The 27,718-nt window shown below is 37.5% G+C and overlaps 1 protein-coding gene across 16 annotated transcripts in view; it reads right to left on the reverse strand.

Annotated features, from left to right (window-relative positions):
• LOC127621668 (afadin-like) overlaps positions 1-27,372 on the reverse strand; it is a 161,683-nt gene extending 134,311 nt beyond the window's left edge. For all 16 annotated transcript variants that reach the window (XM_052095360.1, XM_052095363.1, XM_052095362.1 and 13 more), the window contains exon 1: positions 27,050-27,372. In XM_052095360.1, coding sequence (XP_051951320.1) covers positions 27,050-27,151 — 102 coding nt within the window. In that variant the 5' untranslated portion in view covers positions 27,152-27,372. The remainder of the gene's footprint in view (positions 1-27,049) is intronic.
• Positions 27,373-27,718: the final 346 nt, after the last annotated feature.

The following is a 27,718-nucleotide window of genomic DNA, read 5'->3' on the forward strand; positions in this document are numbered from 1 at the left end:
AACAAGGGACAAAATTATTTTTATGGTAATCAACTTAACCAGGTGTGACAATTATTTATTCTGTCCTCAATGAAAGCAAAATGCTCTAGAAGCAACAAAATCAGACAATCAGAACTTTTGATGCAAGATTTTTTTCCAGTGATATTTTACTGTGGGTGGAGCTCCCCAGCACAGCACAACCAAATATGAAACCAAGCAATCGACAAAACGACATGCAGTGGCTGTGTCTGGTTAGGATAGTGTTAAGGTGAATTCGAGAATGGAACAGTGAACCCCATTTAGACATGTCAATCTGTTTAAGAACCTTATCTTCAAGTGGTTCTGGCTCCTGTTGGGCCTTCAGTTTAAAGGAAATTCCAACACAAACTAAAGACCATCTCTTATCAGATACAGATTAGCATAACATCTGCCACCTCTTGCAGAGTGCTTTGCTATCATGACTTACTATCACAGAAGTGAGACATACACTAACCAGAACTTCTATCCATAACGGCACTGGGTTTTGTGTCTTAATGAGTGCAAGATAAATCTGTCAAGACCCCAAGACTTTTCCAAGCGTGCCTCTCAACAGGACTGGATTTACAGGTCTCCAGAACCCAACATCAAACTATTCATAACTGAGAACATCTATTTAGACATGACAGCAATATCTAGCTTTACTTCATGAGGTTCATCTGGGGAAGAGGTGAATAACAACCCTAGACAGTTAGTGTGGCCTGTTTGGTGGATAATAGTGGATTTTTTTTTTTTAAACAGTTTATAAACTAGGTCAACCAATAGTGGATTTTGCCGATATGGAAAACCAAGGTGGTGGAAATGGTCAATAATGATTAGTTTTAAAAATATATATTTATAGAATGATTAAACATTGCTAAGTCTTTCCTTACTGTGAAGGGCACAGACAATAAGGCAACAAATGGGTCCAAAGTGAATAAAATCCTAAAAGCAGTTTATTGTGCAACCAAAATCCCAATAACACCAAGAAAAGTACGATTTAATCCATAACGTGGGACTTTTAACATTAAACAAGCCCAAAATACACCAGGGACTTGGCTGTTACAATGCTCTATATGCAATTATTTACCAAATTAAGCTTTTTATAGCCTATATACTCAGATGAAGAGATTTGTATATACGGTATTAGGGTTGTGCCGATGGACGATATCATCGTCCATTGTGATGGCTGACCAACATCACGATGTAGAGCCACCATCGTGATGCCACGCCCCCTTTTGCGAGTCTTGCTAGTGTGACTCACTAATCCTAGTCTCTTCTATAGTTAACCTAAAAACTTTGCAGGGATTGCTCTGTAAATTAAATTGAGAATATAACTAATGCATATATGCTATTTTAAATACTGTAGTATATGCCAGAGACGTGACAGTCTGTGAAAATACCGTGTCAGGCAGGCTACACAAATATTGATCTTGACATTGTTAGCTTCTTGTCTTTTTTTTACATGTCTTACACTGTACATATAGATTAAAATATTTTATGTTGTAGGCTACAAGAAAATAGCCTTTATTAATTAATTATTAGTAGCCTAGTTGTAGTGTCTCAGAAAATCTTGCTCATTGTCACATAGCTCTTGTATACACTGAAGCGGCAGTTTAAGATCAACCCAGACCAGCGAACGTCCAATAACTTTTGTCTGGTTAATACTTTTAAAGAAAAATTTCCTTGGCCATAAATCCATAATGTCAAATCAAATGAAAGAAACAAGGTGAATATGAATAACACACATTTATTAAAACATAGAAGAACAACAAATAAAGAACAAGAAAACGGGAACAACACTCAGACCAAAACTCGGCATTAACATTTCACTTATAATTAGCAGCACAATTAACTTCAGCACAGGCTACAAAATAAATTATGTTATTGAAATATTGTAAAATGGTCATATGAACTACACAAATGAACGTTTAAAAAATAATATGCAAAATCGAATAGCTCCGCAACGGATGGCGAAAAATGCGTAAAGAAGTCTAATATCTTTCACCATATACCATGTTTTAATTTCGATGTTTCTGGCCAGAAATACCAACATATTCACTTTATCTGGTTTTAATAAGCTGCGGATTGGAGTAACTACACTACCCGCTGTGCTGAAGACCCGCTCTGATGGAGTACTGGTAGCACATATGCACAGATATTTCCGTGCTAATCTTGCCATGAACGGAAACCTTTTGTCGTTCATTTTCCACCAAGTCAGAATCCCCATCAATGGCCATTTCCTGCAGGTACATGGTCATTTCTGCCTCGACCTTTTGCTCATCAGTGAGTAAAATAACGAAATTATAGTTTTTAAGTGGAAAATAGTATTTATGTAAAGAGATATATTAAAATAAAGTGCACAACTCTTCTTAAGTGAAAGCTAAAAAAAAAAAAAATGCTTCACGTGTCGTGCAACCTACTGATAAAGCGCCGACGAGTCATTAGTTGGGTTAGTAAAATAACGAAATTATAATTTTTCATATAATTTTGGAAAATTATATAATCCCCACCCCACCGACGATATCATCGTCCATCGCGATGTTTTATTGTCAACATCGCCCAACCCTATACGGTATACACATTTCACCAGATGAGGTAGACTGATGAGGAACTACAAATATATATATGTACACCCACACACACACACACCTGCAAATATCAGCTAACATTTTTGCAGATAACCAATAGTTCCAAAAAGCAAATATCGGTACCGATAAATCTGCAAAACTGATATATCAGTCTACCGCTTTTATAAACTACCTCGCCTGTAAGATTCCACATGGTTCCGTTACCAGGGACAGCACTGTCCATCATCCTTTGACATCTTAACAAATGAAGCACAACTTTGACAGATATTCACTGAGGGAAAAGCCAGCCCATTTACTGAGAGCCCATTAACCACAGCAACTTGTACCATTAGCTCAGTGTATGGCTGTAAATTGGGCAGAGAAACTAAATTTGGATTTTTACCTTAAAAATATTACAAAAGGGTGCATTGAATACATATTCATGGTGGAGTGGTTGTGGCGTAGTGGGCTGGTAAGCACATAACTGGTAATCAGAAGGTTGCTGGTTCGATCCCCACAGCCACCACCATTGTATCCATGAGCAAGGAGCTTATTTTAAATCACTTAACACTTTCAAATTAAATAAATGTTAACGATTCACAACTAATATAATTTAATGTAATTTTGGTAATACTTTATAAAAAGGGTTTCATTTCTTTAACATTAGTTAATGCATTAGGTATCAAGAACAAACAATGAACAATATATTTTTTAAAGCATTTATTAATCAATGTTAGTTAATAAAAATACAAATGTTCATTGTTAGTTCATGTTAGATCATGTTTGCTAATACATTTAAAAAATGTATTAATATACAGTATGTTGTTACTAACATTGTTCATTAGTTCATTTTAACTACAGTAATGTTGTTAAATAATGTTAAAAAATTTTAAATTTTTAAGTGTTACTGTAATTTTACTGTGTGGGGCATAAACATAACTGCGGTATATAACTTACAAAAGTGTGGTAAAGTGCACTTGCAACAAAAATCATTATCTTATCTATATTATCTACTGATCTTAGTGTTAAAGAAAAATCTGAGCTCAATATCAGCCTCAAATTTCCTGACCGGTGCACCACTAATTATTATACATCCAACACTGCTGAATTGAAAAACTTAAAGCCATAGCTCTAAAGAGTTTATCTCGGGAACACCCGCATTGTTTTACAAGTCATCATCAGCGTCTGGCACACATCCAAAATTCGAATGTGCATTTTTATTTTAAATTTCGAATTTAACTTTGACAGCAAAAAGTGACTGATGACTAAATACATTTTAAGTGGCTAAGGAATTATGCTTTAAAAATGTATAAACTGGTAAAAAAATAAAATAATTCTGTTTATTATTACAGATTGCATCTGTTGAACACATGACAGGACAAAATTTTAAGAGAGCCACAAATGAAAGATTAATATAAAGAAAAAAAAGGGATGTCTCAATAATCATCATAAATCCCAATTATTTGTTTGAAAATGTAACAACAAATTACCAAATTTCATAATCATGACAGCCCTATTTACAGGCTTTCAGCATTTGTTGCCGGTCAAAGCATTAGCAGACAAACAGAACCTCTTTGTTTTTAAAACCATGGTTGCAGAGTGTGAATTTCAAAGCCACACAAAAGGACTTTGATCTCAGTCACTACAAAGTCCTAGGTGGGGAAAAACGTAATGTAAAAAAAATAAATTATAATTCATGATAATATGTTTTGGAAGTTTTCCATTCAGTATTTTAATAACCTACCCATTTCAAAGACACTCAAAGACAACACACACAGCACACCAAGCGTCAGTAATGTGGCATTTACGACTGAAACCAAATCTTAATTGGGAAAGAATGTAGGGTGGAACTTGATATAATCCTCTCCTAATTTGATTAGATTCTGATGAGTCTGTTAAGAATTTGTTGGTTAATATTCGTTTTCACACCTATGCAGCCTTCATTACATCAGGAGAAAAGAAAAGTCCATTCTGAACCAGAGAGTTTTATCACATTTCAATGAAAAAGATCCAATGTTGATTTCATATTGTCTTGTGAAAAAATTGTTGGTGTTTGTAGATAATACATGTGGTCAAAATTATAATATATAAAAAGTTATGGATTATTATTATTTATTTATTTTTTCAGACAACCAGCTGTGCAGATACTTGGCTAATATTACACACTAATGATAGACCTAGTCCCAAAAGTCTAATAATACATGACCAGGCAAGGTGTCTCTAGTGTAAAAACCACCTAAAATGTGCAAGTCCATTTGAAGCAAGAAACATTTTTGAGACTGTATCAGTCGGTAACAGTCCTTCCAATAAATGACCTGTTCCACATCTCTGTTGGTAATGAATTCCAGATGCAAGTTGTCATCACTCGTGGATTCATGTCGCCATCGCCTGACACCCGCCCCTCCTGTCCATGAAGACTCCTTAAGGCGTGACCGATCAGGAGTAGCACAGCAAAATGAAAGTGTCTCCTTTCTGAGTAAATATTTGAAGAGAGTGATCAATGCATGGCTACACAGGGAAGAGGGCTATGTTTACAATTATGTCACAGACTTCCTATAAGCACAATGGGTAGCTACTTTGATACTTGACAGAAACCACAACACCACCCATCTAACCTATTAATAAGCCATGAATCACCAAACAGCACAGAATAAGATACAAATCTGAATATCCATTTTCTCCCATAGCAAGCATGAAAACATGTTTGGTAACAGCAATTTTCTGCTTTGTTAAGGCCAAAATATACTTCAAAGTATAGGGTGATTCTCACAAAAATGGTCAATAAAATGTGTAACTGTCATGAAAATAAGGTTACAATGGTAAAACATATTTTTTAACTATTTTAATTCCACGTTTAATTTTTTTCCTCTGAATTCAATGTTTTAAAGTTTAATTAAATTTCATCATCAAAATTGGGTCATGTTGTTTTAAGTTCATTTACTTTAAGTTCATTAAGTTCATTTTAGCGGAGTCCTCGCCGCTGCCATCCTGACAGGGACATCTGCCTGAAGGGTGGGAAAGGGAGTACGTCATGCCGGAGGCTTCCCCGGCCTCAGTCAGGCAATGGAGGAGTTTGACGAAGAGGAGGGTGGGGCAGGGCAAGGCCGTGAGGTCACACGCACAGTCCTGAATTGGGCTAATCAGCCGGGAGGGGGATAAAGACGAGCCAGAGGCACCAGTTCGAGAGAGGGACAGACACACGTGGCCATGCTGTTTGTGTGTTTGTTTGTTTTATGTTATTTTAAGTTCAGTTACGTCACTAAAGTTATGTTGACTGTTCTGCCGGTTTCCGCCGCCTCCTTGCCCATCGTGAACCTGTTACAAATTCCATCACAATTTCTTAAATTTCACATGCCAAGCTTTTATTTTGAATTTAACTTTTATTTTAATGTGAAGGCTTTTCCAGATCTGTGTTTTGGCACTAGATTCACACATCCAGATAAGACGTTGGTTACATGACCCTGTGTAATTACTATATGCAAAATGCTTCAATTTAATTATATAAATATTTGGTCTGCAGGCGCTGCTCGGGTCACTGTGAATGAGCTCTCTATCATCTACTACAATAAGCACAGCGTGCAATGCTCATAAAATGTGGTGTTTTGAGCATACGAGTGGCTTCACACATTCACTTTGCAGTGCACATCACATGCAGACCATATGTATTTAATAAAATCCAATCCATTTGTGATTTAATAAAATCACACAATTTTAATTTCATTAATTGTCCATTACAGTGTTGTCACAGAAAACGCACTCAAATGAGCATGTGAGCATTTGTAAGCAGCCATCTATCTGTTAAGACAGCACGCAGGGACCTAACAGAGTCGGTGCTCAATACAACAGAAACACTTGTATCGTTACATCTTTTTTAAAGTCGGCATGGTACCAAAGTACCGGTACTTATGACATCACTAGCCTTCACAGTTAACTTTCTGCATAAATTGGTCAGATCATTTGATCTAATCTTCTAATAAGTCACAATAGAAAAAAAAACAGCCTGCTTAAACACAAATGATGATACATTTTTATGTTGGAGTTACTGCTATCTTCTATTCAAGAGGCAAGAACGCGATAAAGTCTGTAGGTGCCATTTATTAACCGACAATGCCAACGTAACAAATCAAGTACAGCAAATGTTTAACCACGATGACAGGCACGTTAATAAATGAGAGGACCAAGGTAAGGCCAGAGCATTACAGTGGTAGCACTAAAACGAAAGGTTCACTGAGGTGGCTCACCATTTACTGTGTCCTGAGCTAGAGTAATTTGCCTTGCTTCTAAAATCTTACCAGAAGGCCACTGGGCCTGATGAGAACTGCCCCTTCAGCTCAAACTGGCAGTAAATTGAGGGGAGGAAATAGTGTCGGGCAGTTCAATATATTCTGGCAGTTAAGTGGCAGAAGATTTAAATGCCCCAATGATCACAGAGTGGGAGGGATTTTTTTCCCTTGTTACTTGCAATTCAGCTCTGAGTCATGGAAGGGTACAAGGATCCCTCCCATAAAACCCTCATTGTGGACACACCATGTCATTATAGCTGAAGAAATATAAACCTGTGGTGTGTCAGAACTGGTGATAATCGGACAGGAAAATTACACACTCTCCCTTTCCTGAAATACAGGAAACGCAGACATAAAACAGTAGGCGTCTAACCTTTAATAGAAAGGTCACATGTGTTTTATGGGTTAGCGTGTATTTTAGCATAGTTGACGAATTATGAAAGAAACATGAATTATGATTCCATAAACACAGTACCTATAATATTCCATAAAAAGATAGACAAAAAAAAAAAATTATGAAGAAAACATGAGTGGTGCTTGTCTGTGTAAAACGAATCGCCACGATGCTAGTGTTGTAGGTGGCTGCCAGGGTATCGCTTTGCGGTTGTTAAGGGGCTATGGCATTTTGGTAACTTGCATCAAGATGTCTTTAAATGAGTTTTTCAGTACAGTATTTTATGTTAATCATAAAAGCCTTTATTGTAAAAGATTGTGTTGATAAGTACGTTTATAGTGCTTTTTCAACGTATTTGCCACCGGAGTTCTTTGTGGTAGTCTGACCGCCTCATCTCTCCTGTTACTGCGGCTTCGAGATGCAGCATGACTCGCACGGCTCATGCGCCAAGTCTAAAACTGTAACCTGAAGTCACAGGCCGAAAAAAACTGAAAAATTATTCCTTCGCAATCTGTATGAGGTAGGATAAAACAAGGTGATTCTGAAACAGTTTCGTCATCCAAAAACACTGTCAGTTAAACCATTAACTGATTAGGCAGCTGCCTACTTTTTCAGATGCTGTTAAAGTGATTGCTATGGCATTTTGGGTGGTTTCTTAGTCAAAAGAGCCCAATCAAGTTTGTAGTATTCTGTAGGGCTGTCAACTGATGTGCATAAAATAAATATATAAAATTTTGTATCTGGTCCATATTTTCAAATGTTAAAGTATGTGCAGTATGTAACAATTTTTATGTAATAGCCAATTTGTGAACGGCTTGTAACACAACTTAAATTAGCCCTTCCCGGACTTCCTAGGTTGCCTATTAAAGCCTGTAGACTGATTTTCATGCAAAGGGAGCGGGTCAATTTTGCCGGCAATATCCAACGGATGTGATGTTTATACGAGCTCTCGAGAGCCTTGCCTCAGACAGTAATTGCTTCTCTTCCACTACTGAACAACAACAACAACAAACAGCAACACTATGTAATGTCATCTTAGAGATGGAATCCTGCAAACATCTGGCTCCCAGCACAACACCGACTCCTACACAAACTCTGAGTAAGCCAATAAAAAAAAAATAATAACATTTATCTACTGAATCCCATCTGGCTAAGCGGGAACGTGCTCGTGGTCGAGCGAAAACTAGAGTGAACATCGGCAGGGCATTTGATTGACATCGGAGGGACCTTCGTTCGGTTTCGGGATCAAAAAAGACCCCGAATTGGCATTCTTCTTATTGGACAGGTAAGCTTACATTACTGCAAAGCATGTGAAATATAGTGCCATAAGGATTGATCCGTGTAATTTTAGCTATCTTGATCTTGCCTGCTAACGCTTTCGAATTGCAAGCTACCTTGCTTTGTACCTTTCAAATAATTTCAATGATCATTTCTTTATACTAAAATTCAGGTATACAGGATAAATTTAAGCAAATATGCTGGTTTCTTAATCGTAGTACAATATCTGACATACAAAACACCTCACTGTTTTTATATACATTACAGTGCATGTAAGGTTGCAATATTCACAGATAGCAGTGGTATTACTATGAGCCCAGGCCAGTGGCTGTTCAAACAGATGGAACACAACAGACTGGAATTGAACGTGAGAATCTCGAGACACATATTTCCAAGATCAACTCCTTTCCTGACAAAGCGCTTAAACTCATTGTTTAATCTGAGAAACGCTTATTAAGAGAGCAAGATGCATTGGTCAAAGACCTCCACCGTAAGGGGCTGTTCAGACCAAACGCTTTTGAAACCATCCATTTGTTTTTGTATGTAAATAAGTGTCAGACGAACGTCTTTGTTTCATTTTTGTTTATTCACCGTCTCATGCAGGATCGCAGTTTTTAGATGCTGTGTCTAATTAAAAGAACTTTAAAAGCATATTGAAACACCTGTTTTCTATTAAAACTATTTATTGCACTGTGTCTAGCCTTTTTTAGCACAAGAATGCGATCGATCTTAAGACATAATTAGTGCTTGGCACAAATCCCAAAAAATCTTAAATTCGACAATTATTCGAAATGTAATTTGACCTACTATTCTGGTTCCTAGATATGGCTCCTTCAATGCAAATCTATGGGATTTTTTTCAGCCGTTTTATTGTCCCTAGGTGAAAATTGAAACAAATGGTATAGAACAAGTTGCACATCGAAGTGTAAAATGTTAAAATCACTTAATATAAAGTATAAATGATAGTAATAGCACCACAGAAAAGCATGCAGCCTGCTCCACAAACTTAACTCCAACCAGAGTTGTCTGTGCCAGAGAAAGTTGCCTATCTGTCTAAATGGAACACAGTGAGAATAGCAGGGTTTGGCACAAACTGACTGTTCTTCACAAGACATCAGTCAGTTCTAACAGTCTGAGCAACTGACAGCCAGCTCAGACAAATGCTCTTTTGATCTAACTGCACAAAACTTGATTCCAGTCTTCATGGTCTTAACATCACACTGGTGGAACATAGGCCCTTTCCCAGCTACAGCCCTGGTACTTTCCCTTTAGTAACTTTCTAGATGATGACTCTTAAGAGGAACTGGGCACCCGAGAAGGCTTTTCCTCTCTTGCATTCACACTCACTAAAATTACCACTGTAATGACGTCATCTAGTATAAAATTTTTGCACACGCAATTTCATAAAAATACAAGAACAAAATCAGCACCACCAACGGAGGATGCCAGGATCAGAGCTACACTTTTGTTAGGGCTGTTTTACAATCACTTTAACAGCATCTGAAAAAGTAGGCAGCTGCCTAATCAGTTAATGGTTTAACTGACAGTGTTTTTGGATGACGAAACTGTTTCAAAATTACCTTGTTTTATCCTACCTCATACAGATTGCGAAGGGATAATTTTTCAGCCTGTGACTTCAGGTTACAGTTTTAGACTGCATCTCGAATCCGCAGTAACAGGAGAGATGAGGCGGTCAGACTACCACAAAGAACTCCAGTGGCAAATACATTGAAAAAACACTATAAACGTATTTATCAACACAATCTTTTACAATAAAGGCTTTTATGAGTAACATAAAATACTGTACTGAAAAACTCATTTAAAAGACATTTTGAAGCAAGTTACCACTCAGTACAGGCATGCAATCCGTCCCGCTTGTAAACTAGATTTCATGACAGTTTAGTTTATAATAGAGTAGAACTATATTTAACAGAACTCTTGATAAATACCCAATTATTTATATCTGCATCCCACGAAAAACTCTAAATCACTTTATTTTCTGTATAGTCACGCATCACAAACAGTACAGATGAGATGAAAACATCTCAGTTATGTATGTAACCTCGGTTCCTTGAGACGATGGGAAGGAGACATTGCGTCAGGAAGCAGTCACTATGGGGAAGTGTCCTTCTATAAGACCTAGTTGAAACCTTTCTACAATAAATGGCAATGGTGTTTAAGCCCCGCCCTTTTAGGCACAAAGCTGTCCAGTATAAAAGCAGCACCATTCCTCTGAATTTTCTGACTGAGGGACAATAGCGCATTGCTCGCACCTCAAATAACTCTTGAGTCAGTAGTGCGGCCAGCTTACGCAATGTCTCGTTCCCCTCGTCAGCTTCCTGTCAAGTGTACTGAAAGCGTGTCTCCCCGTGAAGTTACGCAGCAGTGTTGCTCACCCCACAAACACACACATATATGTGAAACGGGTGATAATCTTTGGATTCTTTGTTGTTTGTTATTTTTGTTAAGGGAACTGTAAAATAAGCACAATCTACTGAGTAGCAGGCTAGCAACTACAAGTTTGACGACATATGGGGCTGCAAACTCCTTGCAAAACTCACTGCTTTGTGTGTCATAGGTTTCTGACCAATCACAGTCTGTCAACCTCCCACAGTCCATATACACCCCCAAAAGTACCTACCCGGGAGTAGGAGCTAAAAATGTCCCTTAAAACAGCTTTGAGGAACTATAGTTTGCGAAAACTACGAAAAGTACTAGTCCTAGGGGAAAGTACCTAAAACAGGCTTTAGTCCCTGCAGTGGGAAAGAGCCTAATTTTAGTTGGAGTAGTTCTTAAAGCATTGCTAGGTGGTTGCTAGTCTATACTGGCTGACATTGATGATATTAAAAGGTAGATAGTGGATATGGCACGGGTCCTTCCTACATTTCTGCCATAGGGATTTAATCTAATCTTTCATATAAGAGTTCTGAGCCATGAACAAAACCAACCAACTCCGAGGTGAATCACAACATTACAAACTTTGATTTGAAGCAAATCAAATTGGACAAAAGGTACAAGATGTCTTTTATTGAGGTTTTATTTGAGGAATAATTACATCTGTAACTGTTCTGAACAAATGAGGTAGGTTTAAGAAAAAAACTTACCTGAAGCATGAGCAACAAGAGTATGCTTGCCTTGCACCAGTATATATTAGCATTAATTTGCATGCTGGAAAGACTATGGGGCATGTGCAAATTCATGATAGATTTGTCAGATCCAAAACACAGTGTATGTGTGTGCATGCAAACAACCGTATCAGGTTCAACTTAAAACAAACACACGCCAATGCCTCTAAATTATGCAACAGCACAGTCCAATTGCATCTGCCTTAAGCTGACTTTCATGTAGGGGAAAAATTGCTGATGCATCAAATTAAGAATCACAATTCATTAGGAAACAGATTCCATGTTTTGTTTTCAAGGCAAATCTGTATTTTATTCTTTTTCGAATGCCTGCCGAGGCAATTAACACTAGAACCGTGACTAAACCGTGAAAATTTGCAAAGAGGTGAAACTCTACGCTTGTTTAAACTTGCATTACGGCCACACACCAGGAATGATCTTTTGTAGGCAAGCTAGGGATGGGTATCGAGAACCGGTATTAAATTGGTAAAATTGGTAATTATGTAACGTTAATTCCCCTAATGATGATGAAGCTGACAGCATCAGGCGATTGCTTTGACGTTGCATAACTGCATGTTTACATTCTCTCCAGTCAAGGCTGAGAGAGCAAAACATTTGAAAATGTGGGCTCACTTTACTAAATTTAATGAAAAAACATCTAAATGCAATACATGTAAAAAAGGTAGTTGTGTGTAAAGTGGGTAACACCAGCAACCTCATGAAACACAAATATAAGATTCTATAAATCTGAAGCAGTACAGCATGTTTGACTGCTTTAGCAAAGTGGTTGCTTTGTCCTTGTTACAGTCTCCGATGCTGATGTGATTTTCCAAACTACAAATGCATGCGTCTTGACCTCGTCAAATCAAGGTAACACTCTTTATCCTTATAAATATTTGTCTGTAGTTATTAACTCAGTCAGGACACGGTTATCATCAGTTTTTAAGCACTAATTTATGTTCCTAGATAATCCCACAGTTGTCTGTCAAGCAGCAGCCACAGCTTTGTCAGCAGATAGCAGAAATCAGACACCCATGTCCAACCCATTCTCGATCGCTAGACTCAGAGATTCTCCCTGAGAAAGTCAACATGCTCATTTTCTTGAACAAAAACTGTTGATGTATTTATGGGTAGGCCAAATAATACAGGAGAGATGCTAGAAATCTCTATATTGTTCAGTTTACACATCTTTACTTTTTATGAACATTGTTATTTTCTTTATCAAATTCTGTTAGCTTCGGAGAAGCTCAAGGACTAGAGTTCTTTGGTAATTGTAATATTGTTTAAGTTTAGCTTCTGGTAGTGAAGCAGTATTAAAGCACATCACCACCAGACATTTGTAGTTGTTGCTCCTCCCTCATATACAGGAAACTCAGGAAACAATTTAACTTGTTATTTCTGCAAAAAATAATAATTAAGTAACTGCTTCATCTTTTCATATCTTGTCTTTATTTTTTGCACCAAATTATGGAGAGTAGTATCAATAAGTATTGGTATCGATAAGCAGTATCAGAATCAATATTGATAAAATCCTAACGATAGCCATTCCTAATACCCCTACTGTGAATAAATGGGACGATGAGCGCAGAAGTAATTTTTCCAAGCAGGATCCCCCAAGGTTCATGCAAAGCTCGACATAACCCACCAGAACCAGACAGCGTACACAGGCCCATCAGATACAGCTACCACCACCCACTGGGCCAGATCGCTAACCGCCCAGACAAACCGCAGCTATTTCTTTCCCCGCTTTGTCATTGAAGACTAAGGCCCTATTTACCACTGGTGTTAAGATCAGTCTCAGTGATTCAATCACAAGTGGTCAGCCAAAACACATTGCAGTTTTCCCCTGGTAGTAACATGCATCTGAAATGTGTCTTCTGTGACCAATTGATCAATTTCGAGGAGAGGGTCTCATTTCATGACTATAATATATATATATATATATATATATAATATACACACACACGTCGTTTCATGTTGTGATGTTCTGCAAAGTAATGTGTGCACATGATTAGGCTCTTCCAAATGTTTTGATCGAATGGTTATTTTCCTTTAAAGCAAAGTTTAAACTTGTTTTAGTGCAATAGATGACTGACAGTTAAGCACTCCGGGACACATCAGGAGCAATGTCTACCCCCTAAAAGTGGTTTGAGTAATCCGATCACAAACCATTTTGGACCTCATTTACACCTGTATTTAGCACTTACCATTAGTGATCAGAATGGTCGAGATAAGAGGTGTAACAGTATGAAATGTTCACGGAATGATAACCTTCACAAAAAATACCGCAGTATTACGGAATCGCAGTATTACGGAATCACAGTATTAAGGTGTCTTGCTAAATTTATTATCAGTTTAATATTTACTTATATGAAATAGTGTCTTTAAATCAAGTTGCACCTGAATAGAAGCACCTGGTCAAAATCGCATTGTTCAGAGAACAAAACAAAAAACAGATAAGTCGCATATCTGTAAGTCACAATGACAGAGATTGAAATCTAGATGTTGTGGATTAATTATCCAGTTCACTGACTGAATGTTTTTACTACAAGTTTGATGAAACGTAGAGTTTGTTAAAATAATGTTATGATGGACAGAATATTACAACTAGATGCATAAAGTCCTTTTGTGAAGGCAAAATATTCTAAATTAGCCACTTTAAAAGTTTCTACCATCTCCATGATTGATGTTTTAATCTGTTTGAGTGCAAGCATCCTTTGATGTGTGTGTGTGTGTGTGTTTGAACAGCCGTGCAGTTCACACGTGTGGCTTTTAAAAATAAGTGACAGTTGAGTGAAACAGGAGGATGTCGTGAGTTAGAGACTTTTTTGATAAAGTTTATATGAAGCTGTGTAAATGTAGAGGATTCTCTATTAATTTACCTGATATTTTCAATGGAAACTTTAATTCCTTTTCTTGGATTTTAGATTGAAAAAAAAAAAGTGAAGTATAAATGTCAACGGTTTGATAATCGTCTCCTTTAAACTCATGGTATACCGTGAAACCGTGATACTGTTACATCCCTAGTCCAGATAGATGTTGGTAACAGGTGTAAACAGGGCCTAAGGTAGTGTGTAATGCTTGTAAAAACCTATCCTTCCAGTGTTAGCGTGTGATTTCAGAATGGGCAAAGCATGTTTTATAAACAGAAACAGATAAAGTGAAGACATCTGTGAAGGGAGGAGCCGCTTTCACGTTGAAGACATTCTCCGAGCCCAGAATCACCTTGTAGTGCAATAAATATCTAAGGGGCACTGTTATATTTGAAACCTCTCCCCTGCAGAGGTCATCTCCCATACATGCATTGTCTGCTTGTTGCAATATTATTGTTCTCAGTAGGTAATGTCCCTCTGGCTTGGGGCCCTGGTAGGGTGGAGGACTACAACTGAAAGGCCCGGATGACTGCCAAAGAAAGCTATTGCTCCGCTCATGTAGGGACTCTAGAATGCGGAGAAAAAGATATTCGTCTGAAAGCTTTCCAAACTGTTAATGGATTAATGCATACATTTTATAACCATTTAACAATGCTCTAAACGTTCAAAAAGGTTTATATAAAATAATGAAAGTCTAATCTTAAAGGTGGTGTGAACGGGTGGGCAAGACAACTGAAAAGAACAAGCAGGGTGCCCAGGGGCTTTTAAAGACTCGATTAAAGGGTTTGATCATGTAGGGTTGTCACAACCCCAAATTCTCATCAGTAGGTACCAGGGGTGGAAAGAGTACTGAAAAATCATACTCAAGTGTCAAAAGTACCGTTACATCCCAAAAATTGTAATGTGAGTAGAAGTAGCTGTCCTAAAAACTACAAGTAAGAGTAAAAGAGTAACTCATGAGTAGTGAGTATTGAGTACAGAGTTGAAAACCTATGTCCCATTATAATGAACACTGTATGCCAACTTTTAAAATACATCACTTATCTATGATAAACACTACATGAATCTGATTCCAAAAAATAAAAGATAACATGATAACAGAAATTAAAAGATTAAAAAGTTATTTTAAATACACTGATCACCATTTTAAATCGTAACATATGAAACAATTACATGGAAATGCTGCATTGGTCCCTTTCAAGGCTAAATAGTGTCTGATCATTAGCATAACGCTAATGTGTGTGTAGATGATTAAAGAGAGCAGAGCCTTCATTGACCTTGAAATACATAGCACATTTGAATATATATTTATATTAAAAGTAATTGGTCTATTTTCATTTGATTCAAGTAAAATTAATTTGATTATACAGATTGACGCTAAAATGTAATTAAACTTTAAACATGGAATTCAGAATTTGGGGGGAAAATAAAACAATTTTGAAGAAAAAAAAAAAAGATTTCATAGGGCCTTAAGAGTGGACAGTTTGCTAGAACACAAAGTATTTTCTACTGAAATTCTAAATGCATTTAAGAGCTAAACAAGCTCTCAGGAAACAGAACATCCTCTCTGAGCCCTGTGGTTCTTCAACACTAGCCTGGACCATCAGTCATTAAGCGTTTCCTGCACTGTGATTTAGCAGAGCACATTCGGACAGCGAGTAGCTAACCGGGCCATCCCCGTTCTCCGTCCCATGAGAGCGGGAGGCCTTTCTGCTGTGGCTAAACTCCCATTCCAGTGTTATCTTAAGGCTAGCACACACAAACACACACACACTCACAGGATGGCTGTGCTTATCTCCTCTGTCCAACACAAACAGAGGGCTGATGCTGTGGTCATTTTCCTCAACCACTCTCTGCAGCCAAGCTCGGTCACCATAACTCAACAATGACTGAGCGCTGAGGTCCAAGCATGGTTTTCTTTGTCCTATGCAGACCCAGATGGAATCTGTGGACATTTTGCAAATTTTCAGAACTGATTTGGGGGAAACGAGTCAGAATTCTGATGAATGGATTTAAAATATGGTATTATGTCTTTAATACTTTCAAATCTCTTGTTTGCAGTATTAAATAACATCCATATGCTGTTGAACGAGGTAGTTGGATTAGCTATCAACATCGCACAACAAAAGCTGTTTTCAGCACTTAAAACGCATTAGAAGTACTATGATACATGAGCTAGTACGATACAGCCCAATTTCACTAAGAGAAATCATTATTATTTCGCAGTCACAATGGGGCTGAAGCAAAAATGCAGTCACTGCTCTCAGTGCTCTGTACCATGAACCTTTCAAAGACCTATTATGATGTCATAGAGGCACATTCTATGACGCAACATTCCTCAGAATGACAAAATGTTAAGCTCTATTTTGCTCAACTATGGACGAGAACACCAAAAGCCAATGTTTCCAAAAAATGTGAAATTATACATTTATACACACACACACACACACATATATATATATATATATATATACACATATACACATATATACATATATATATATAGACACACACACACACACACACACACACACACACACACACACACACACACACACACACACACACACACACACACACGGTTGTTTAGGGACCATGACTGATCCAACACAAAAGAACTGAATGCATACCCTCTTTCGACCGAGTGAGAACATATGAGTTTGACCATACATCCCTAGAATGTCTCGGGATGAGTTGAAAGTGTGGAACATTCCAGAACAATGAAAGAGGACAATGTGCTACTCACAAACATGGAGTTTCAGTCCACATAATTTCCTCCTGCTTAGTTTTCCTTAATTATGTTAATTATTAGGAAAAGCCTTTATTCCCATCCACCTGCATATTTGACATTACAACTAATCGCTCCAACATTACATTTTATTATGTTTGGATTAAATTGTAATCGGTATAAAAAAAATATCCCCATCAAGGAGATGACAATGCTCAAATATTTAAATATGGCTTACATATTTCACACAATGAATGTTTCACTATTTACTATAGCAGTATTTTTAACAGTGGATTTTCTTGAACTTAAAATGTAAACTGCACTGTGTAGGGGAGGAGGCTATTGCCATATGGTAATTATTTTATTAGTGTTCACACAACATGCGCTTGTTCCACAAAACAGGCTTGTGCTGCACGCCCCAGAACAAACAGCAAATCACAACAAAGAATTGATGGATTTTCTTTTGTCTGTTCTTAAAAATATAATAGTGTTTCTTAAAGTGCACGCCTTTGTGACTAGCAGCATTTCTTGTCATTTGCCACTCCGAGACATCTTACAGGTCACCCGCTTGTTGCGGGTAGATGAGCAAAATTACCAGTGCATGAAATACATCTGGATGAGCAGCTTGCGAACTGGATTCATCGCATACGTTGCATTCTGCATGTGGCGAGTCCTAGTTTCACATATTATACATTTGATGACTTTGCAGATCCATGATTTTGCCATTTCCCTATATTGTCAAGGATCATCTGTTCACAATCGGCATCAGGATATTTCTAAGACATCTTCAATATCCGATTACATCGTCATATCGCCCAGCCCTATTGGTAATAAAAAAGGAAATAAACAAGAACTGGGCCAAGTAACCCATTAAAGGAATAGCTCACCCAAAAATGAAAATTCTCTCATAATTTACACACCCCTCAAGCCATCTCAGATGTGTAAGACTTTCTTCTGCAGAACTCAAAGAAGATTTTTGGAAGAATATCTCAGCGATGTAGCTCCATACAATGCAAGTGATTGATGATAAAAAATGTTAAGCTCCAAAATCCACATAAAGCAACATAAAAGTAATCCATAAGACTCCGGTGGTTTAACCCATGTTTTCAGAAGCAACCCAGTTGGTTTTGGGTGAGAACAGACTCTGTTTTCACTGTACATCTTGCCATAGCAGTTTCTAGTTACATTATGTTTTCAAGCTCGATTACACCTCCAAGTGCTTAATGCATGCACAGAGTGCTAGATGGTGCTAGAAAGTGTAACCAAGTTGAAATCACGATCGGCAAGGAGGGTAAATTGGGTTATATTTTGGTCTGTTCTCACCCAAAACCAATTGAATCGCTTCAGAAGACATGGATTAAACCACATGAGTCTTATGGATTACACTTTTTGGAGGTTCAAAATGTGGTCACCATTCACTTTATGGACCTACAGAGCTGAAATATTCTTTAAAAAACATTGTTCTCTGCATAAAAAAAAGGAAGTCTTACACATCTGAAATGGCATGAGGCTGAGTAAATGATGGGAGAATAAAACATTTGGGGTGAACTATTCCTTTTAGAAAAAGTTTAGAAAATCCTTAGTTATTAAAATTTTAAGTGTATTGTCACTCAGGGACTGAAAATTCCAAAATGTGCAACACGCCCCAAAATACTTGGCAAAGCATTGAGGGCCATTTGCGCTTAAGAAACAAGCCTGTTTAAGGAATTAGGTATTAGAAGGGTGTGAGAGGTCACATTTCTTAACACAAAGCATTCAAAGCAATAGCATCAGTGATTTTTCCCCCACTGATGTGTGAAGAATTTGACAACAAAATCGGATATTGGGCACCCAAACTTACTACAAGGATATTCAGTGAGACTAGGAAATAAAAATTAAGAATTACCTAAACAAATGCATAAGAAAACTGATGTGTGTGGATGTAAATTTTGAAGAGAAAACATGTGAGAAAGAACAGTGTAAACAAACAATTCAACAGCTCAGAAAAGCCGTCTGATCCAGCGAGGTCACCTGGGTGTGACTATACACACACACACACACACACACACACACACACACACACACACACACACACACACACAAGGCCAGCAGGACTGCACACAAAGTGTGTTTGTTGGAGGGAGAAATGGCCAATCGGGTCAGCCCTGTAGCGGCCAGTGACTGACCATCAGGGCCTCCTGGGAGATTAATAGAGACTGACAGGCCAGGGCTCAGACCTCCCTTTCATAGGACATCCATAATCTAACGACAGCCATTCAGCATAGTGACAATAAGGCATTTGTTTGCACGGACCACAGAACCACCTCACAAAAACAACAGGATCAAAGTAGCCAGGGTTGATGAAGGAAATAGATGCCTTGATCTTGAATAGCGAATAGACAACTATTATACTGAAATCTTCAGTAACACAGAATAAAACCAATACAATCCTTCTCTAGTCCATTTCATATCTAGAACTTATATTTTGCAAACAGAAAATCCTCCTTTCAGACTATTATGGTTTTTACAATGTGCCATTTTTTATGACAATCAAGTACACCTCTCACATTATTCTCACTATGATGAAAAAATGTCACTCATTACTGTAAAAAAAACAACAACAAAAAACACCCTGTCCTATTAAAACCAGCTAAAATTCAGTAAAACAAATACTACAATAATGAATAATACTTTTACGATTTACATTTTTAAAAGTTAAGTTTAGAAAAGTACAGTTAGGCTACAGAAAATTTGGGGTGAGGTGTTAAAATGTGCTTAATTGTCATGAAAATGCTTATATAAAATGCTACAAATCTTAAAAGGTCTTAAACATAAGCTAAATTTTATTTAGGATAAAGTCTTGTTTCTTTATTTTGAGATGAAATATTACATGTTTTATGTGACATTTCTAGAAAAAGAATTGCTAATAATTTGACATGCTTTTTCTGCATTTGCATACAGAAATGTGCATATCGCTAATTGTGTACCTTTCGCCTCCCATATTTCACTTTTGTTTTTTCAAGTTGTTAAAAATGGGGATAGTATTGAGACAATTCATTGAAATTAGCCTGCTTAGTCATTTAAATTTCACAAATAAACGCAATCAGAAGATGAGGAATTGCCATCAAAAGGGAGCAGTTGCCCTTCTGATAGGACTGTAATATTGATCCTGATGTTACACCTATCGCAGGTCTATCACTTTACCGCATAAACCGTTTACGACATAGCCCAGTGTGATCATTGAAGACGTAAGTCACGTCTGAAATCTCATCCCTTTACACTGTCCTTCGAGTCTGACTAATGAAATTAAGGACACAGTTTTGGAGTGTTTGCATTTTAGATTACTGGTGTTTGTGTATATGGTAATTTTGAAAGGTTATGTTTCAAATAATTTTACTCTGAAGCACTTTGGTCAAATCTGTTGTTTTAAATGCTATATAAATAAAGCTAAACTGAGATTAAAGCACAAATGCTTTGATTGAATTATATAAATATATAGTTTACATGTGCTACGAGTTTCACAGTGGTTAGTGCTCTGCTTTGTCATCTCAAACAATGTGAATGATTCTTAATGTCTGTGGAGTTTCCGGAGTACGAGCAGTCGGATTTATACATTCATTTAAAGTACGCAGCTCATCCACGCTAAGATTGCAGCCTTCAGCGGTTTAATAAATCACATTAGGATTAATTGTCCATTTCAGTGTAAACGGAGTAATAGAGCATGCATTCAAATTATGTCTGTGAGAATTGTAAAGCTGTCGCGTGTCAGTCATATTGTGCACTGATACCGGATAGAGTCGGCGCTCAGTACTACTGAAAAACTGGTATCATTACATCTTATTTATTTTAGTACTGGTACCGAAGTACCAGTACTTTTGACAACACTAGTCATGGCCTTGTTCAAGCTGGCAACCTGCACCAAGTAGTGGGGGAAACCTTCGGGGAAACTTAGTATAAGGATCATCCATCGACGTGTATATGCGGTGTGCACAGCTATTAAAGAACAATTTATGCGCAGTAATATCACGGTTTACGTGATACATTCCTGATATTTATTAGGCTATTTTGAGCAATCATCTAATCTAAAGCATTGCCATCACAACTGCATTATGTTCTTATTTGTCCAACAACTTTAAACAACCAAACAAACATGATTGTCATCTCAAATTAATTATAGCATCATGCTAATGCAATTTACATTTTCTGAAGAAGCTCAGCAGGGAAAGAGGGTTAGATTTAATATATTTAAAAGTTTTAAAATGTTAAAAACTAGTTTTCTGAAAGTGAATTCATTGGACAAATAGTTCTGATAGTTTATAGTCTTGAAAAAGTGTAGAACATTCTGAGAATGTCAGTCAACTTTTTTCATCTACAGAACAAGGTAAGGCTAATTTAAGTTGGTAATTTATTTTTATAAAATAAACTTCTGTAACTTTTCTTCTAGTATTGTGTATCTAGATTTAAACTGAAAAATATTATGTCAAAACTTAGTAAGGCACTTACAGTACAATAGAAGTGAATGGGGCAATTTTTGGAGGGTTTAAAGCCAAAAATGTGAAGCTTATTATATTATAAAATTCCTACAGTACATTCATTCTGTCATATTAGGGTTTTAGAGTTTGTTGACATTGTAAAATTGGCTAGAACTTAACACAGTTATTTGTATTTTTTTTAAAGAAAAGGGCAAGTCAAAATACATTTTTGTGGTAATCAATATTATGCAACAAATGCTGTCGATTAAAATGAATTGTGTTGAACTTGAAACATTCCTTTAATAAATGAACAAAATAGTTGTTAATTGTAGCCCTACAACGACAAGTTGGCTACGTTCTCTGTTGACAAATTCTCTTGCTGAACTTGGTGCAATTGCACAATAGAGCCGATTAACTGTTTTCAGCCTGTAGCTGGGAAATGAAATGCTCTCCAACCTCTCCTGCAGTAGGGAGGGTTAAGCAAATGAGTGAGCAAGTGGAATGCAGTTGCTGTACAAAGAGGAAAAGCCTGAGAGTGGAATACAATCATCCCGATAGGAACTCCACCCTTTGCACCACGTGAGGACGCTTGTTATGATTCAACACACAGCCTTTGCCCAGGAGCTCAGTCAACAGTTACAGGTTCAAAGAAAAACACCAGCCACTAAGAGCACAAACAGAGTCATCAAAACCTGAACAACTGTGTTCTGGAACATATGGTATTTTCTGCATGAAGTGAAGTGACCAAGATTTATTAAAACATTTAGGCTAAGCAATATCACACAAGCAAGAGTGTGATATGGCCCTAAATCAGCACTGCTGTGATTCGGCCGCAGGCGGAACATGAGAGGAAAACGTAGTATGTGACACTGTTCTGTTTGGTGGAGGTTTTAATAAAAAAACTTCAATCCGGTTCATGCTCATCACTTATTACTTGTGTCAGGTAGGCAATACATTTACATCAGCCTGATCTCACAGTGAAATCAGAAAGAGTAAACCGACTTTTCTTTTGTCAAATTCGGTATACATTGACCGAAATTTCGAAACACTTCCCCCGTGGCCAAAGCAGTACGTAATGTAGAACATCTGGGCATGTGTGAGCTCCATTTATGTCCAGAAGAGTTCGCCAAAAGCTAGTAGTGAAGCAAGTTGTTTTCATCTTTACAAGAAGTTACACAATGAAGAGAAAAGCATACATTTGTAGATTCTATGCACCAACACAAACCCAAACATTACCTTAACAATTATTGGGTAAAAAAGTAATGTTAGAAAAAGTGAAACTTCCGAATCATGCTCGTTATTGATTATTCAAACGTGGTTACTGCCTGGCTGATGCAACGCGCTGCCAATCATGCCAGATGGAAAGGTAAACTCATTGAAACCACAGCAAACATTTCTGATAAGAATGCTGCATGTCAACATACAGTCGCCAATCCTAGGGTAACGAAACTATCGGCAACATCATGCCGACATCACGTGTGGTCATGCAGTTTACATATATTTTTATATAAAACTATTGTGAAAATCTTTCTTGCATATCAGCCAGCACTACAGAGCAGTAAAAACGAAGAGGAAATGCATGCTTATATTTTGCACATTTAAAAGGTATGAAAATGACCATGGAGATAATTTCCCTGAGAGTCACAATAGTAAGGTGACAAATCTCATCATTCCAAAAGTGACATATTAGACTAATCAAAATATTCCATCTCCTTGGGTTATGCTCCTCATTTAAAACAAAGACATAAGGTCTCCAGTGGGCCAAGAAATCAGAATTAAAGTTCATTGATTACAATATTTATGGGATCATAATCCACAAGCAATAGTGTTGTAATGCTGGGCAAAGAGGTCACATCTAATGTTCTCCAACATCTCAGAGTGCAAGTTATACAAGTTTTGCAAGTTTTGCACACAAAAACACCAATAAATTAATATGTGTGTGGTGTTACATAGCCACAGCCTTGACTAACAGTAGACATTTTGAAAAGATCATCAATATTCACATTGAAACATAGAAACATAGAAGCATGGAACATGCGGACAGAATGCAAAAACTTCGAGAAAATAAATTGCATCAGATCAAAAGCACTATAGTAAACTTTCCAAGCTTTCAGAAAGACAGACCTGCGTGGTAAACTGTCCTTTAACCATGAGAGAGATAAATGGACAGAGATAGAAAGACTGCATACTGAACTATTTTCCCATGCCCACGGGTGACCCTGAACTATCACCTGCTGTAAACTGTCCAGTTGAGTTAAGCTGTGATAGTACCATGGGAAAACCTGATTTGAGTACGGTTTCACATTACCTTTACCCTGATCTACCTAAACTTACACATTCATTCCTAATGAAAAACTAGATGAACCATAATCAACAAAAGTCATTATTTAAAGACGGCCTCGGGTAAAAATCTAGTTTTTAACCTTGTTTACATGTCCATATGTTGTTTTTTATATGACAGAAGACATACCATGAGCGATATCAGCAGTCAACACCATAGCTGAGCATTTTCACCTTGGAACTGCAGTGTACCAAAGACAGTTTCAAAAACACAGATTCAGATAGCCAGGGTTTCATACATCACAAACCTAAGGAACCAATCTCATCAACTCGCAGGGTGGAGCTTTCCATATCTATAGCATACGCTATGGTGAAGCAAGGGTATCAGGAGAAGCCAGGTGTAGCCACGTATTGGTATTTTGCAAGACATGTTCATTTTTCAGATGCAATGTTGTGAAAGGACAAATGGTGAGCCTTCATGTATTACCAAAGGATCTGAAAATCCGAGATATGTGCTAGATAAAGTTAGCCAAAGTTAGCATGCCAAGTTACATGATGATTCATGTCAAATGCTGACAGGAAATTTTAATTGACTTGGTTGACAAAAAAGTTACGGCAAACGTTACTCAAAACATATACATACTGAATATTATGATATTAGTTATGATGAACTATATGCCTTTCTCCAGAGCATTTCTTCCTGTGGCACATCTGGATGTTTATCTTTACATATCTTCACATAATGACAAAATATGATGCATTATATTTTGATTATGCAATCTTTTGTACATTTTGTAACAGATTATTTTATAACAGCCTATAATAAGAAGATACACTGGAACAACAAGATGCAATGAAGCAGCCAAAGACATTTGTCAGGCATGTTATTATATATACATTTACAGGGCTTGTCATTAAGCATTTTCATGTGCTTGTCCTTTAGACAAGTGAATTGGTCATTCACTTGTCTGAGTAAAAAAAAAGTTACTTGTCCGGAGAGCAACATTTAAGTTACATGCTCAAGTAACATGTCAAAATGTATGTTGTATATTTTTCTAAAATTATGACTGATGCACAACCCAATAGTGTACCTATGCAATCAACTAAATTATCTGCGACAGAAATGTAAACTGCACTGGGTAGGGGAGGAGGACACTGTCATATGATAATTATATTATGTCACATATGGTAGTCAAATAAAGAAAAGCCTCCATTGCCACCATTAACATCAGGAGTGCTCACACTTCTATGGAATGAGATCTACTTTCACCATCATGATATTGCATCAAGATCTACCATGCACAAAAAAAGGCTATAAATTATTACAATACCAGAATTTCAGTAGTCGGTAGTGAAACTTGACGATTCTTAATACAAGCTTCAAAACCACAACAAATAATAACACTATCTAATATGTTAATAATGGAAGAATGGTTTTAAGTTCTTATGTAATTATTCAAGCCTAGTAAACAGTCAGTAATAAAATAATAAAAAACAGCAATAAATAGAAATAGATTAACAATAATATACAAAAATAAGAAAATTCAGTGCTAATTTTAACAGCTTAATTTGAACAGCTTTAAAAGTTTTTAACAACAGTGATTACCGAGCTTTCACAACAAAAGCACAATATGAGTCCAATCTATATACTAGACAAATACAGAGGATCGATGTTTTTAAAGCAATCCTTACATTAACTGTTTACATGTTAGAATTTGCAACCTGTCCAAATCCATGCAATGTAGCTCCCTGTTTAAGCCCTTGAACACCCATGTGGAAAAAGCACACATTTAAAATATGAATATTATCCATGCATGCATGTTTTGTGGAGCTAATACGCTTTAAAATGAGGTGTTATTAATTTAGAATGTGCAAGTGAATCATATGCGACAATAGAGGTAGGCCGTCACAATAGGTTGGAGAACGAGACAATTACGTCATCATCTACCCTTGCTGATCTGGGAGTTTGTGGTCTTACAGGGGGTGTGTGGAGTTGTGTTATGCATTGTCCACTTCTTTCTAATCACCCTGTGGACTAAAACAAACCTAATCTGGGCTTTTGTATGTGACATCAGCAGGTGCCCAATGGGGGTTAATATCACTTATGCATTAATTACTAAGGGCCAAAAGGATATTCTGAGTCTATGGGCTTTTCCAGTAAACCAGCAGGGAAGACCCCCGACCTGATGCATCATCCCCAACCCCCTTCATGCATGCATTGCCCGCCTAAAAGCAGTAAATCCCTGGCAAACTGGCTTGCAAGCCAATGCAACTGCAGGTGACAAATGCTTGCAGCATGTTAACTTTTTAAACTAATACGTGTTAAACATACCACTCATTTCGTGTTTGTTTACTAGATGCATCTTAAACTTGCTGGTTAAATATTCAAGCAGCAATCCTCATGCACCAGTCTGGTGTAACCATGCATGAGATGCAATGACCGCTTGAGTTATAAATGTCAAAAAACATAACCAAACCCGATCTCGATAGCTTGTAGCCGCTATGAAGACCACATAACTTGTTTTAGCTAGCAATGCTTTGCCCTCTGCAACAGATATCCTGACCAACCAGTGAATATGTATTATATTAACATATGCCACTTATAGACTCATGCATTATATTATACAGCAGGTTTGATCTGATCGGACACCAATGCATGCATGTCTCTCTACTACAAACAGAATGCACTCGGTAAACAAATCTCTCTTCACAATCACGAGAAGAAACGATTTAACGTACCGAGGAGGCCAATATAATGTTGAACAGCAAGAGGAACTCAAATACACGTGCCTGTCTACATTATTCACCTCTAACATTAAGCCATATCATGACATTTGTTGCCTTATAACAAAACATAAAGGCAAAGAAAATCTTGTTTCGTATTTTACAATTTCCAGGAGCACTCAAAGACAAAAAAAGATAATTTATCATATGTAACGAGCACGTTTAGACCACCAATACGGGACACTGTGCAATTAACAATCTCGCTTGCTGAGGGAACAGATTTCTCGCGCGCTGCTCACAAACTGGCAGGAGCGCGTGCGGCCTGCGCTCGTTCGCGACTCCGCGGACTCACCTCCGTCGGCTGGCTGATCTCGAACAGGTCGAGCCGGTTGGCGTTCCAGTGGTTGATGATGTCGGCGAGTTTCCGCCGCTCCTCCTCTCGGCTCCCCGACATTCTCAAATCCCGACTAAATCTAGTCAAGTCAGAGAATAAACACAAAAAAACCTTTTGGTCGGTGCTTAGGTTTTATCCACTCAAACGTACTTCTTATCCGACGAGGTAAAAATACCCTACACCCAGAATGTGGGGTTTTAAAAGCGGTTTCCTTGGTGAGTATCGCTCTCTCCAGCAGTCACCGGTGTATGCACCTCAGCTCTCGCGTCCACCGCTTCTACTGTTTCCGCGTTCCCTGATCTCGTTTGTCTTCTCGTGCTCTGTGCGCGCTCCTTGTGGCAAAGCGGTGGGACTGACTGCTGGAGCTGTGCACGCGCCCGATTCACGAGGAACGCTGACGGAAACGCGAGTATGAACAAATAATTAAAGAAACCAACCGTGCTAGGCAATTATTTCTCTCTCAAAGCGATAAAGCAATACTTTGTTTTGTACTTGGAATTATTTCACTAAATGATAAAGGCATATATATATATATATCAGATTGTATTTTAAATGTTGTGTAAATTAATAAATGAAGCTCAGAAGTATTAATTTATTATTTACACAACATTTAAAATAAAATCTGAT

This window comes from Xyrauchen texanus, chromosome 28, assembly GCF_025860055.1.
Source record: "Xyrauchen texanus isolate HMW12.3.18 chromosome 28, RBS_HiC_50CHRs, whole genome shotgun sequence".
NCBI lineage: Eukaryota > Metazoa > Chordata > Actinopteri > Cypriniformes > Catostomidae > Xyrauchen > Xyrauchen texanus.